Source organism: Alligator sinensis, unplaced genomic scaffold (assembly GCF_000455745.1).
Source record: "Alligator sinensis unplaced genomic scaffold, ASM45574v1 scaffold237_1, whole genome shotgun sequence".
In the NCBI taxonomy this organism is placed as follows: Eukaryota; Metazoa; Chordata; order Crocodylia; family Alligatoridae; genus Alligator; species Alligator sinensis.
The window spans coordinates 5371470-5383974 of NW_005841849.1; the positions used below are offsets into that span (position 1 = coordinate 5371470).

General features: G+C 42.1%; 1 protein-coding gene across 1 annotated transcript in view; it reads right to left on the bottom strand.

The window, feature by feature from the left end:
• The window catches only part of LOC102384482 (glypican-5-like), a 628050-nt gene that overhangs the window by 319952 nt on the left and 295593 nt on the right, over positions 1 to 12505 (bottom strand). Inside the window, exon 7 of the mRNA XM_025209865.1 lies at positions 4928 to 5035. Coding sequence (XP_025065650.1) covers positions 4928 to 5035 — 108 coding nt within the window. The remainder of the gene's footprint in view (positions 1 to 4927; positions 5036 to 12505) is intronic.

Genomic DNA, 12505 nt, shown 5'->3' on the forward strand with positions numbered 1-12505 from the left:
AGAGTGCTGGGGTCAGATGACCCCAGCCAGGTACATGTCTAGACTCCTCTTAAAGACCCCCAAGGTAGGGGAAAGCACCACTTCCCTTGGAAGCCCATTCCAGGTTCTGGCACCTCTCACCATAAAGAAGCTCTTCCTGATGTCTAACCTAAATCTGCTCTTTGTCAGTTTGTGGCCGTTAATCGAAGGGGTGCCCTGGTAAACAGAGCATCTCCTATCCCTTGCTGTCCCCTACTGATGAATTTGTAGGCAGCTACAAGATCGCATTTCAGCCTTCTCTTGTGTGAAGAGATCCAGAGCCCTCAATTTCTCCTCATAGATTGAGGGCCCTGGATCTCCAACCTATTTCTGGGAATAAGAAGTATACTGTGTTAGTTGCTGATAATCTAACTAAAGCTCTAACATGAATATTTTTGCTAATGTTGACTAGTCATTGATGTCACACTTGCTCAAGCCCTTCCTTTGCAATCCTCCCACAACCCAAAGCATTTCTCTAGAGAAGTTTAAGACATGGCCATAATATTTTGCAGTAGCAATAAGAACAAAACCAACAACACTTTCCAGCTTCAAAAAGATTTCAAAGCAGAGCAAAGTAGAGTATGAAGTATGTAAGAGTATGCAGGGAGAGTGTTTAAGATCTAGGACCCACAAATGTTTGTTTCCAGGTAGCAACAGAGCCATCCCTAGGGGTGTGCAGGGCCCGGGGCATATCAGCCTGTACGGGGCCAGGGAGGGAGTGCACGGCAGCCGCAGCAGAGCCAGCAGTGTGCAGCAGAGATGGCAGGGCACGTGTAGCACTGTCCGTGTGGCCCTGCAAAGCACGGGGTCCAGGGCAGCTGCCCCGCTCACCCCCCCTAGGGATGGCCCTGGGTAGCAAAATACAGTTGCTGATTTTATAATATGTTTAGATGGTGTGTACATCATTAGGCATCATGGTACATTCATTGTCTAAGAAATGTCTGCCTGAAGCTATAGTTACCATTTTGTGAGGCAGAGCTGATTCATTGTATTACTGAAGAGACAAATACACAATCTCCTACGCTTTACTTTTCTTGTTTTTCCCTTAATTTATAGTAAAAGCCATGGAGTCTAAAGTATATATATTTTCTTTGTGGACAGAACAGAAAATATTAACAATGAATAAACAGTGTCAGGAGTTTTAATTAAAAATAATTGAAAATACCCTTGTGTTCAAAATTGAATATTTCTCTGTGGTTTGTAACCCAATGCACTATGCAAGTGCATAAGAAGCATTGAGTGAAACTGACTGTAATCGAAGTAATCTATTTTCATTAGTCCTGACCAAATAATTAACAATAATAATTTGATGAACTAAACCTATTCTTTTGCTTTTGACATATCTGAACATGCTATCTGTGAAACTCAATGGATGACTTTAGAATAGTAATTTTCTGTGAATATTTCACCTTACGCTTTTTGATTGGTTACAAGGTATCACAAGATAATGTTCCCTGTTCTCAAGATGGGTAAGCATGAAGAAAGAATCTAAAGAATCAAAACTAGCTCATTCATAAGTGCATCAGATTGAATTTTGCATTCTTCCTATATATGTATAAGACAAACTTTTCCACATGAACATTTACAAAAGAGGCAAATGTGTACTCAGAGATATCTTAAATATTTTTCTTTGCCCAATTATGTTCTATGTCATCCTATTTAAGTAAAGTAGAAAACAAAAAAACCCATAATAATTAATGGAAAACATGTCTGATTTAGTCCCACTTTAGATAAGGAGGTTACTAACAAAAAACAAAAACAAAACAACTACAAAACCCCCAAGCCTTGGTTCATTAAAAATCTGTGCTTTTCAACCAGTGTCCTTTTAGTAAGTATTGAAATCAAAGGACATAATACATCCTGATGGAAGAAAGGGAATTAGGAAGAGGATGATAAAGAAAAGGAATTGAAGAAAATCTAATGGTAATGGGTATAAAGGTTATAAAAGAAGGAAAACCTTGAACAAGACATTGATTTTTTTCCTAAGTACGCAAGGGAACAGTAAATGGTAATAAGACACAGTCCAATTGTATCACGTATTCAAAAGATATTTGAAAACATACTAAAGAGCCAACAATAAAAAATTCACATTCAGGCAGGTTATATGTTCTAAAGATCCCATTGGAGTTGATTAAATAAATCAATTTATGTCAGAAGAATTTTCTTTGTTTACAGAGATATTAAAATAAAATGTGCCTTACTTTTCAATGAGAGCCAAAGAGCTAATATATGGAATATTAACAAAAATCAAGTCTTTAGAGGACAATATGTGCTGAAGTCAAAAGAAGATTCAAGGGCCTTTCTTTTAATAAATCTCACCCTTTTGGGATCGTCAAAAGTGAAGGCAGAAAGAAAAAAGGGGAAGCAGCAGTTCTTAAATCCTACCAAGTTCCATTTTCTCATGGTCCTTAGCACACTGTTTGATTTAAAGCTTCCCTTTCACATATGGTAACTGAGGCAAGATAAATAGCAGCTATGTGATAAGGAAAAAAGAGCAAAGGACTTTTCCAGCCCTGTATGCATGCAAAAGTCAACTGACATTTTTTCCGGCATACTGATAATGTGGTCCATGACATGCTGCTCCTGTAAAACTTCCTTAACAGAAGTGAGGACAATTTTCTTGCGATTTCCCAGTTGGTCTAATAAAAGGTATCATTTTGGAACCAAGAGTACTAGTTTTTTGTATGTCTTTTTGTCTCAGACCAAGACAGCTACCAAATACACCCCTGAAACATGGAAAATAGTGAATTTTAGCCAATTTTGGATTTTAAACTTCACTGCAGAACAACAAGAAAGATTTTTTACCTCCCTGCCTGCCATCTGACATCTCTAGGGAAGGAATTCTACCTGATCTACACATCAAAGAGCAATTCAGAACAACTCACAGAGGCACTCTCATGGACCCAGAGGGATAGCCTTCCATCTTCAGCTTCCTCTGTGCAAAAATGAAGCTTATTTCCTACCTACGGGGACTTTTTACCATCTTGTACCACCTTGTTCCCAGAGCCTGACAAGGGGACTTTGATCCTGAAAACTTGCAGAAAAGGACAATTTTTTTGCGATTTCCCAGTTGGCCTAATAAAAGGTCATTTTGGAACCAAGAGTTCTAGTTTTTTGTATGTCTTAACAGAAGTGACACATTTGGTAAGAAGATGAATTGAACTATACAGTGTGGATATCTGAAACAGCAGAGTACTGGAATCAGTAACCAAGGACCTCTCTTTTAGCCCTGATTTCTATAGTTCTAAACACATTATTGAAGATATATAAATGTCCCCACATATCCGTTAGCTCATATGAAACTATAACATTTCAGTGTGGTGGACCTATTTTTGTTGCCTAGAATTTCTCAAATGCTATTTTTCAGGGTAAAATGTGTGTGAGAAAACTTTTAGTTTTGGAAAGCATGAGCAAAATTGCTCATTCAAGTAAAAAAGAACAGGGAGCGGGGATGAAGAGACGGACAGACGCACACACACCACTTACAATATCATTGTAACATACATCGTAACATAGCCTTAACTTTTTAATTAAGGCTACTGGTACTTCAGTGGGAAGTTGCGAAATTGGGGAGATTTGTGAAACCTGATAAGATATAGGGCTACAGTCAGTTACAGTTAGTAGAAATTCAGATTAAATTGCTGTGAATTTACACAGGTATATTTAAGGATAGGAAGTTGGCCCAGATGTGCACTTGGTAGACTGCTGAAAATACATTTATGTTAGGCTGAGTATGAGAGAGTAAACGTGCTTTACTCAGAAAAAAATTATTATTTTTGGTGAAGTTATTCTTTTTGCTTTTTTGCTGACATTATGCATATGTGCTAGGGCTATGCAAAACTTTGGGTGGTGATTCAATTCGGAGGAAATCTGGCTTGGTTCGGTGGCCAAATCTCCGAATCCGAATCGAATCAAGGGACCAATTTAAAGGTCGGAATCAATTCAAAGCTCTCCAAATCTTCGGAAAAGATTCAGAGAGCTTTGATGATTTGGGCAGTCCTGGTGGCTGCAGCAGGGAGCTGCAGCTGACTCTGAGCTGGTAAGTACTAGGGGCAGGGGGACAGGCCTAATATGTGCATTCAGAGGTGAGCGGAAATTCTTAATCACTTGTATTGCCTCTCAATATTCTTTTGGCACTGTGCGAGTGTGCCACTGTGAGGGCCAGCTACCTGTGCCATATCATTGCAGGTGCAGATACAGTACTGTCATATATTCCCAGAGCATTTATAAGCAATATCCAACTGTTAGAAGAAACAGATTTGCTCTTGGATGGGAACCATATTGTTTCTCTGAGATATCTGGCAGTTGACCTGGAGAAGGTTTCTCATTGTGTACGTGGGAAGATAAATTAAAATGTCAGTCACATGTTCAAAAGTGCTGGACAAAAGTGCTCAGAAGAGGATTAATTGAGTGGGAACTATCTTTGTTCCCTCCAAGTCCCAAGAGGCAGCTGATACTCGGGGAAAGCAGATGATGAAACAAAACCTTGCAGCTATTAGGAACTCTGTACATCCCTGGTTTGCTAAAGAAAAGCATGTGCCTTTCATCTAGCCAATACTACCTTGCATAACACAACTGTGTCATTTAATCTTTTCCTGACTGCTGAAAAAAATCTGTAAGTTTTAAATGTATTCAAGTCAAGGAAGAGCAGGATGCAGTAGGTATTGCTGGCAGCAATGGAGAAGGGCATCTGATGGTTATATCTAGTATATCATTGGCACAGAGATGATTAAGGACACTGTAACAAAATTTTCAGTGACAAAAAGAAAGAAGAAGAAAATAACCAAATGAATCAAATGCTAATCTCCCTAAGGGACCAAATTCTGCTTTGGTTTACAGTGGTGCACATCACAATCAATGTTATTGATATTCATCATACTTGCAAATATTGGAGTTACTTGGTATTTACTATGGTGTAAGCAAGGGTAGACTTTGGGCTTGTTCACAAAGGAGATGAGCTCTGGCAGTCAGGGATTTCTCTTCCAGAGAGTCAGCACTGGAACATGTAGCATGAGTTCTTCAAAATAAAAAGGGTGTTTAATTGAGAATAAAAACAGGAAGAAAGTGATGCTAACAAGTAAAAAGGATTAGCTAATGGCCCTGTTGCCATAGCAGCCTTGTTTTATTTCCCAGCACAAACCCCCACCCTGTGAAGGTGCAATTGAAACAAAACAGGTTGTCAGAAATTCTGTTGAGTTCAGGCCATAAGGAAAGGAGGAAGCAAACAGGCTGGTGTTTGTTGGGAGCGGCCCAAGTGCTTAAGCTACATCTTTCTTTTACCTTATTGTGAGAAGCTGTCAGCTATAGCAGGGTTAAATTACTGTGTTTTCCAGATTGTCCATGAGTTAAATAATCCTCTGCAATTGCACTTCAGATTGATAATTAAATGTAAAGTTTGCACATCTACAGTTGCAAGACTTGATTCTAGTATTCTGGTGAGTGCCTCCCATTCTCATTAGCAGCAAGAAATCTGTCAGTCTTTTCCTGTCAGATCTCACTTAACTCCTGCAGTAAAAGTATAGTTATTTTTCTTTTTGAACCTAGCATATTATTAGCACCCCATATCATGCATAAAAGATTTCTGATAACAATATGATCTTGCCTGCAGCATAGTTTTATTAAAAGGCTTAATCTTACAGTATTCACACAAATTAATAAAACACCAGGTTACAATTAAAAAAAAAATCCAAGTCTTGCCCATGTCCTTAAAACTACTGGAGAGTTTCTATCAACTAAAGCTGATTGAAAGCCCCAGTTGGAATGACAATGAGTCTTTCATATTGTTATGACAGCTTGGCCTCAGATAACATTTCCCCATTAAAAAGTTTGTAACTCTGCAACTCCAACCGTTTGTAAAAAAATAGAAGAACATAAAAATACAGCTATTCTCTGATGGTCACTTAAAGTGTTATTTTGGTGGAGGTCTTTCATTTTCTGGTAGGTCTGAGAGGTGCTTATGATTTTGGACACTATCTGGCAACTGCTGGAAATTGGTAGTTCAAACAACTCCATCTCAGAGAGACCACCATATTGAAAAAAAAATCCTATCTGCCCTTTACATTGGAGAAATTAATGAAAAATGGTTTAATGAAAAATCCAGGCAGACTATTTTTCCAGATCACATCTTTTCCAGAAGACATTTGTAACCCCGAAGTTACTGTTTTACATGCAGTTCCATGAAAAAAAGGAAATGTTTAGGCGGACACACAAAAAAACGGGTTCTATTCAAAATCCTGAAGCAAAAGCTGTCCATCTTAGGGATGGAAGGAGAACATTGTGACGCAAGAATTTCTGAGTTTTAGTCCTGTAATCGTCATTGAGGGATTTTCATAATCCTGTTTACTTAATTAGCGCACAGAGTTTTTTTAGTTAAGTTTCACCATACCTTCAGGTGGTGAGTAAATATGATCAGCTCATATTTTACAGGGAAATTAAGATACATTACATCCACACATGCAGGCACACGTGCTTGCAGCAGCTCAAATAGGAGCAGCGCAAATTTGAGCCGGGGATTTTTGCCTCAGTGCACGTGCCAGGACATGCATTTTGGTGTGGGGCAAATTTGTACCACTTGAGGCAAAATAGCCCTGCTGGATCTGCAGCCAGGAGGAGCTAGAGCTTGGGGGCCAGTGCCTGTGCTGGCCCCAGCAGTATTAAAACCTGCCCTGTCCTGGCCCCAGCAGTACAAAAAGCTGCCCTGGAAAGCAGCTCAGGGCTACTTGCTCTCAGGAGCTTTTTAAGCCGAGCCAATTGGTATTTGGGGACACTAGCCCCTTGTGCTAGACGGACTGCTGAAGCAGCCCTAACCAAGAGTTTCCTGCACCTTCTACCCACTGCAGCAGTTTGGCAGTGGGAGCTGCTGCCTGGCTGTGACCTGCTGTGCACTTGTGACAGCATGTGGCCCCAAGGCTGCACACCTGCCAGACCCAGATGGAAACTGCACAGCTCTAGCATAGGCATATGCACCTCTGGGCCAGCTGCCAGTGGGCTGTGGCTGCACAGCTGGCCTTTGTATGGCACTACTGCCATGTGTGCTGCCGCCCTGTCATCTGGGCAGCTATCGCCTGGAAGATGTTCCCAGTGTGATGGCCTGCTTTGAACTGTCAAAGCATGTCCTCCTGGCCCCAAGTGGCCAGGAGGTCAGCCACCTTCAGCTGTGCCCCAGGTGCCAGTCCTGAGCAGGCTCCTCTGTCTGGGTCCTGCCACTTGCCTCCCTGGCAGGAATTCTGGTGTTGACTATTTAAAAACTGCAAAATCTCTGAAAATAAAATCTCACATTCACTCTTTAAAATACTCCAAAATCCATGTTCTTCCACAATTATATTTACAATTTTAAAGCAATTTGGAAGCCTAACAGTGTCTCTATCATCCTAATGAAATACATTCTAAATATCTATGTTTTGATGTTTACTTTTGGTTTTCTTATCCTAGAATAGTTAGAGATCCCCCTGACCCCTTCACTAACTAGGATGCGGGGACAGCTGCCCCTGTAGCCACAGCTCCTGTCTGGCAGCTGGGCACAATGGGTGTGTGATGTGGGGATGTGGGGTATGCAGGAGGGGGTAGGAGGGGGATGTGAGTGGGTATGGGGTGTGTTGGTAGGTGTGGGGTTTGTGGGGGACTGTGTGTGGGGGGCTGCTCAGGAGGGGTGGGTCTCCTGACCCCCCCACAGGGCACAGCCCGCCCCTCCCCCCAGCACATGCACTTCCTTCCCCTGCAGAGCCCACAGCCTTCCCCCACACAGCCCACAGCTCAGATGCAGCAAGAGCAGCAGCAGCAGCCATTGGGGTGCTTGGGACCTCCTGGCACAGCCCCTCCATGAGGCATGGGGCAGCATGCCTTGGCCCTGGCTGCCTGGCACCCTTCACTGCCTCTGCCATATCACATGGACCCAGTCTGGTTCAGTGTTGTGCACCTTTGGGCAGCTCCAGGCCACTCAGGATTTCACCCAGGGCTCCGCACCACTTGCGGGGACCACCTGTCACGCTGGGCCAGGTCCTGCATGCACAGGTCCCACATGCTGTTGGGCTGGGCCAGTTCCATTCATACAAGTGCCCATGACTTGTGCAGGGCCCCGAGTGACAGCTCAAGCGGCCTGGAGCTGCCCGAAGGCCAGGCCTGCATGATATGGCAGAAGCAGCACTAGGTACCAGGCAGCTGGGGCCAAGCCACGTTGGGGGGCTGTGCTAGGAGGGCCCCAAGCACCCCAATGGCTGCTGCAGGTGAGCTCTGGGCCATGCGGGGGGAGGGCATGTGGGCCCTGAGGGGTGTGGGCAGGGGACCCATCCCTCTGAATCTGCCCCCCCAACCCCCTCAACCCGCTACTTACTTAGAACGGAGCCCACATCTGGGTCGCTGCTGCTTACATCGCAGTTTGCCCCACATGGGCAGGCAGCAAGCTGCAGCATCAGGGCAAGGGGCAGGCATAGAGATGGTCTGGCCACCTACCAAAGTGTCTCTTTGGATGACCCAAGCCCCTGGTTGCTTCAGGGCATGGTCCTGGACCATGCCCTGCCCCACTTTTTTCCAGGCGTTTTTTTTTTTGGATACCTGGAAATCCTGGTATAAAATTTTTAGCCCGCACTGCAAATATGCAGTTCAGGAAATGTTTTTTTATTTCCAGTATGCTTCTTCCCACATCTCAAACTCCGTTGAGATGCAGCAAGAGGCATGTGCGAGCTTGTCTGGATATACTCATTAAGGGCAAGTGGCCTTAAAACAATTACAGCAAAAAACAGTGTTAAAGCTAAGTATATATCTGCTAGAGTGCAAGCCTTGTCATGCACATTGCTGACTGCCTCAGTCTGTCTCTTTGTAAAATGGGTCAAATTATCATTTCTTGAATGGAAAGAACTTTTCTGATTTCAGATATATTTCATGCAAAAGAAAGAAAAAAGGGAAAATGCAAAGCAGTCTGAAGAAATGCTGCAATTCTGCTTAAGTTTCACAAGCTCAGAAATGGGATAATTTAATTATTTTTATGAATTCTTCTTGGTTTTGAACATTTAATGAATGCTACCTGTAACAGGTGATAATATCTGATTTATCTTAATTCTATTTTTTGACTTTTGCCACTTGTTGCCTACTCATTTATGTACTAGCACCACTTTTAACATTAATAGGGATCTGATTAACATTTGGGGCGGGTGGGGGGACAAAAACAAAACCTCCCATCTTTTCTTTTGCCAAAATGCTCTTATCTGGATTAACTCATTTTGTATACTTGGCAATAAGACAATAGTGATTCATGCCCCCTAGCTTCTGGCCAAGGATAGGTGTGATTTATTTGGTTTCTTGGGAACAGTGCTCTGAAGCACTACCTTTTGCCTCACCCATGGAGCAGGAAGGTACTGGCTTGTGGACATGGTTCTGAAATGACAAATCCATTCCTCTGTTCCCAATTGGATCAAACTGATATAGGAGAACCTGTACCAATAATAAGGAAAGATAAAAATGAGGGGACTGTGTGTGTATATCTATATATGGTGCATCTGTCATGTTTTCAGAGGAAAGTTCCTAATATAATGTATATGATAAAGCATTAGTTCACACAGTTGCTGCCAAAAAATTCCATTCACTTTTACAGAACATTATTGATAGCATTATAAATTATGCCTCCTTTGCAGGTGCTCCTAGAAAATGAAAAGTAATAGAAACATTCACGAAACCCTCTTTGTGTGAAATAAAGTTAATCTCTCACAAATTAACACAGCTGAAGTAGAACAAAATAGCAAACTTCTTTCTGTGCTGTTCTTACGTTACAGTATGTCTAGTATTCTCAGCTTTTACTAAAACATTCTGAGAAGTCTTTTAATTACTCCACACTGGCTGCCTTCATACTTTCAGCATTTGTAGAGCAGCAAAGGACCAGCAGGGTTCCTAAAAAACAAACAACACTCAGCAGAATCCCAGCTGGAAGTCTGAAGACCCTATCCTTTGAGAAGCCTATTCTGCTAGCCAACAATTCCACCAATATAATTATGTTTTTCTTATGTGTTGACACAAAGGGTGTTTTCAGAAATGGGGTGAAGTGTTACAAAGGAGCACACATTTCTTTTCTTCAAGACAATCACAGGACTGAATGAAAGAGATTGATACTGAGGATGTTTTATTAAATTCCACTCACAAGCTCTCTCATATTCCTTATAGAACTGCAAAACATGAGAGGTTAAACTCCGTTACCAAAGTCTAAAGCTCCTATTTCATTTCTTTGAAATTCAACAGCTTTAATAGAAAATTAAGGACTTTTTATTTATAAAAAAATTCTTTGAAACAGGCAAGGTTCTTTGAGTAGATGCGGTATCTTTTATTAGACCAACTTAGTAGCTGGAAAAAAGTTCATTATCAGTGAAAAGATACAATGGGTCATACTGCCATAGCTATGGTTTCTACTACATGACATCTTGAGAAAATTTAATGTTGAAACCTTGATGACTTTAAAACTATTGTTCATAACAGGAATAATATTCATTCATTCAAATTATTGATTGGAATGTTTGCTTTCTGATTAAGAAGCTGGGACAGAAAAATAATTGCATCTTAGGCACTGTTACTACTAGGAGAAATACTAGCAGTACTGCAGGAATATTTCACTTACACAGTGGTACACAGATGTTAAAACCAAGTTCAAGGTCCTATTCTGCTAGGCCAGTGGTTCCCAAACATTTTAGACTCAAGGCACCCCTTGATCGACTTGAGGCAGCTTTCTGAAAATGCCGGCACTTAATTATCACCATCTTTCTGATTACAGAAAAATAATAGAACTATTCTTTGGTTGCAGAGAACTCAGAGCCTAAATATGGACAGTCAAAAAGCCTGAGGCTGAATTGATTCAGTCTTTGCAAGCTAGTCGAAACTGCAGAGATTGAATTAAAACAGAAGTGAACACACATTTAGGCAATGCAGCCACATGCCTGTAGTGGCTCAGGCCGAAACTGCGGGGGCACTAGAGCACAGCTCTCTGGCATGTCCAGTATGGGCTGTCTGTTTGCTTCTTCTTCCTGCTGCCCCCCAAATCTCTGGGATATGAAGCCCAAAATCATAGCAGCAGGACTCCACAGCATTGCTCATCACTTTCTCTTTCTGCTTCCAGGTGCTTCTGGGATGTGTAGTCCACAGTCATGGCCAGTAGTAAGTTTGAGTGGGGGAAGGCATGAGACCAGCTGGGGTTCGCCTGGGGTGGGGGGGTCCCCCCCTTGCAGACTGCCTGCATCCCCAGCTGGGCTTGCCCCTGCTATCCCTTGTCAGCCAGCCCCCACTGCTCCAGCTAGTTAAGAGAGGAATGGGGTCAGCCCTGATCTCTGGAACAAACAGCACAGCCCAGTCCAGGGCTGGAAAGCATGCTGAGATGGTGGGGAACTGTGATTTAACATGAATCAGGAAGGGGTCTGGGACAGAAGTTCCATAAACCGGTTTGACCCAAATCAGTTAAGTCTGATACTACATTCAACCAGATTTATCTTAAACCAGTTTCAGGAATTTTGAAACTGGTTTATGTACACTGAATTTCTATTCTGTTTCTGATCATTTAAACCAGTTTAAGTCTAGCTTCTGTGCCTAGCCAGAAAAGCCACAGTAGGTCAAAATACTTTTAACACTATGGATTCCTATTTGAAATCTCTGGGTTTACCTTGTGAATCGTGTTTGTAAACCTAACAATGCTAACACTGCATGGCATCCTGCAGCACCCTTGAACAGATTTCAAGTCACCCCAGCATCACTGTCCTAGGCACTGTACAGAGTGAGAAAGAGACCACATGTCAACAAGTGTTGAGCCCTTATAGATAAAATATACAAAGACTGGGAAGGAAAAAAGTGGGGAGTTAAGTGACTGCAGATCAGTGTTGGAACCAGGACCCAAAAACAGGTCTTTTGACCTCCAAATCGAGTAGTTAAGACATGATAGGAATGTAAGGAGCACTTTTTCAGGAAGCCAACATGTAAACTACACTAGACTAAAAACTCATGAATTATTTTGCCTGTGCAGCAAGTGCAATTAGATTTTGGAGTCAACGGGTCCATTTTTGTAGGTAAAACACACATTAGAAATCCTGTTTCAAGTGATGTTACTTGAATTTGGCATTCTGAGGACCACTGCCAATATTTGGGCAAGGGAAGGAGCAGCTGCCCACTAAGCTATGGCTCCAGGAGATAGTGTGCTACAGGACTTTAGAAGCAATGGGAGAGCATCTATAAAGGCAGCAGTTACACTGTGTGAGGTTTCTATCACTCTTGTCAGTTTGACTACCCTGAAAGGTCATGGACCAATATCCAACCTGGCACAGAAAACTGGAGGCACCTTGTGACCTCTTTCCACCACCTCTTCTCACTCACAATCTAGCCCATTAGGGACTTATATTTTATAGTCATTTTATAGTACTACTATTAACTGGCATGGCCTCATGGAAGCTGATTTGTATCAGGTCATGATCTTCCCCCATTAACTTATATTACTGAATGAAACAACTGCTGTTCTGAGAAAAATCCA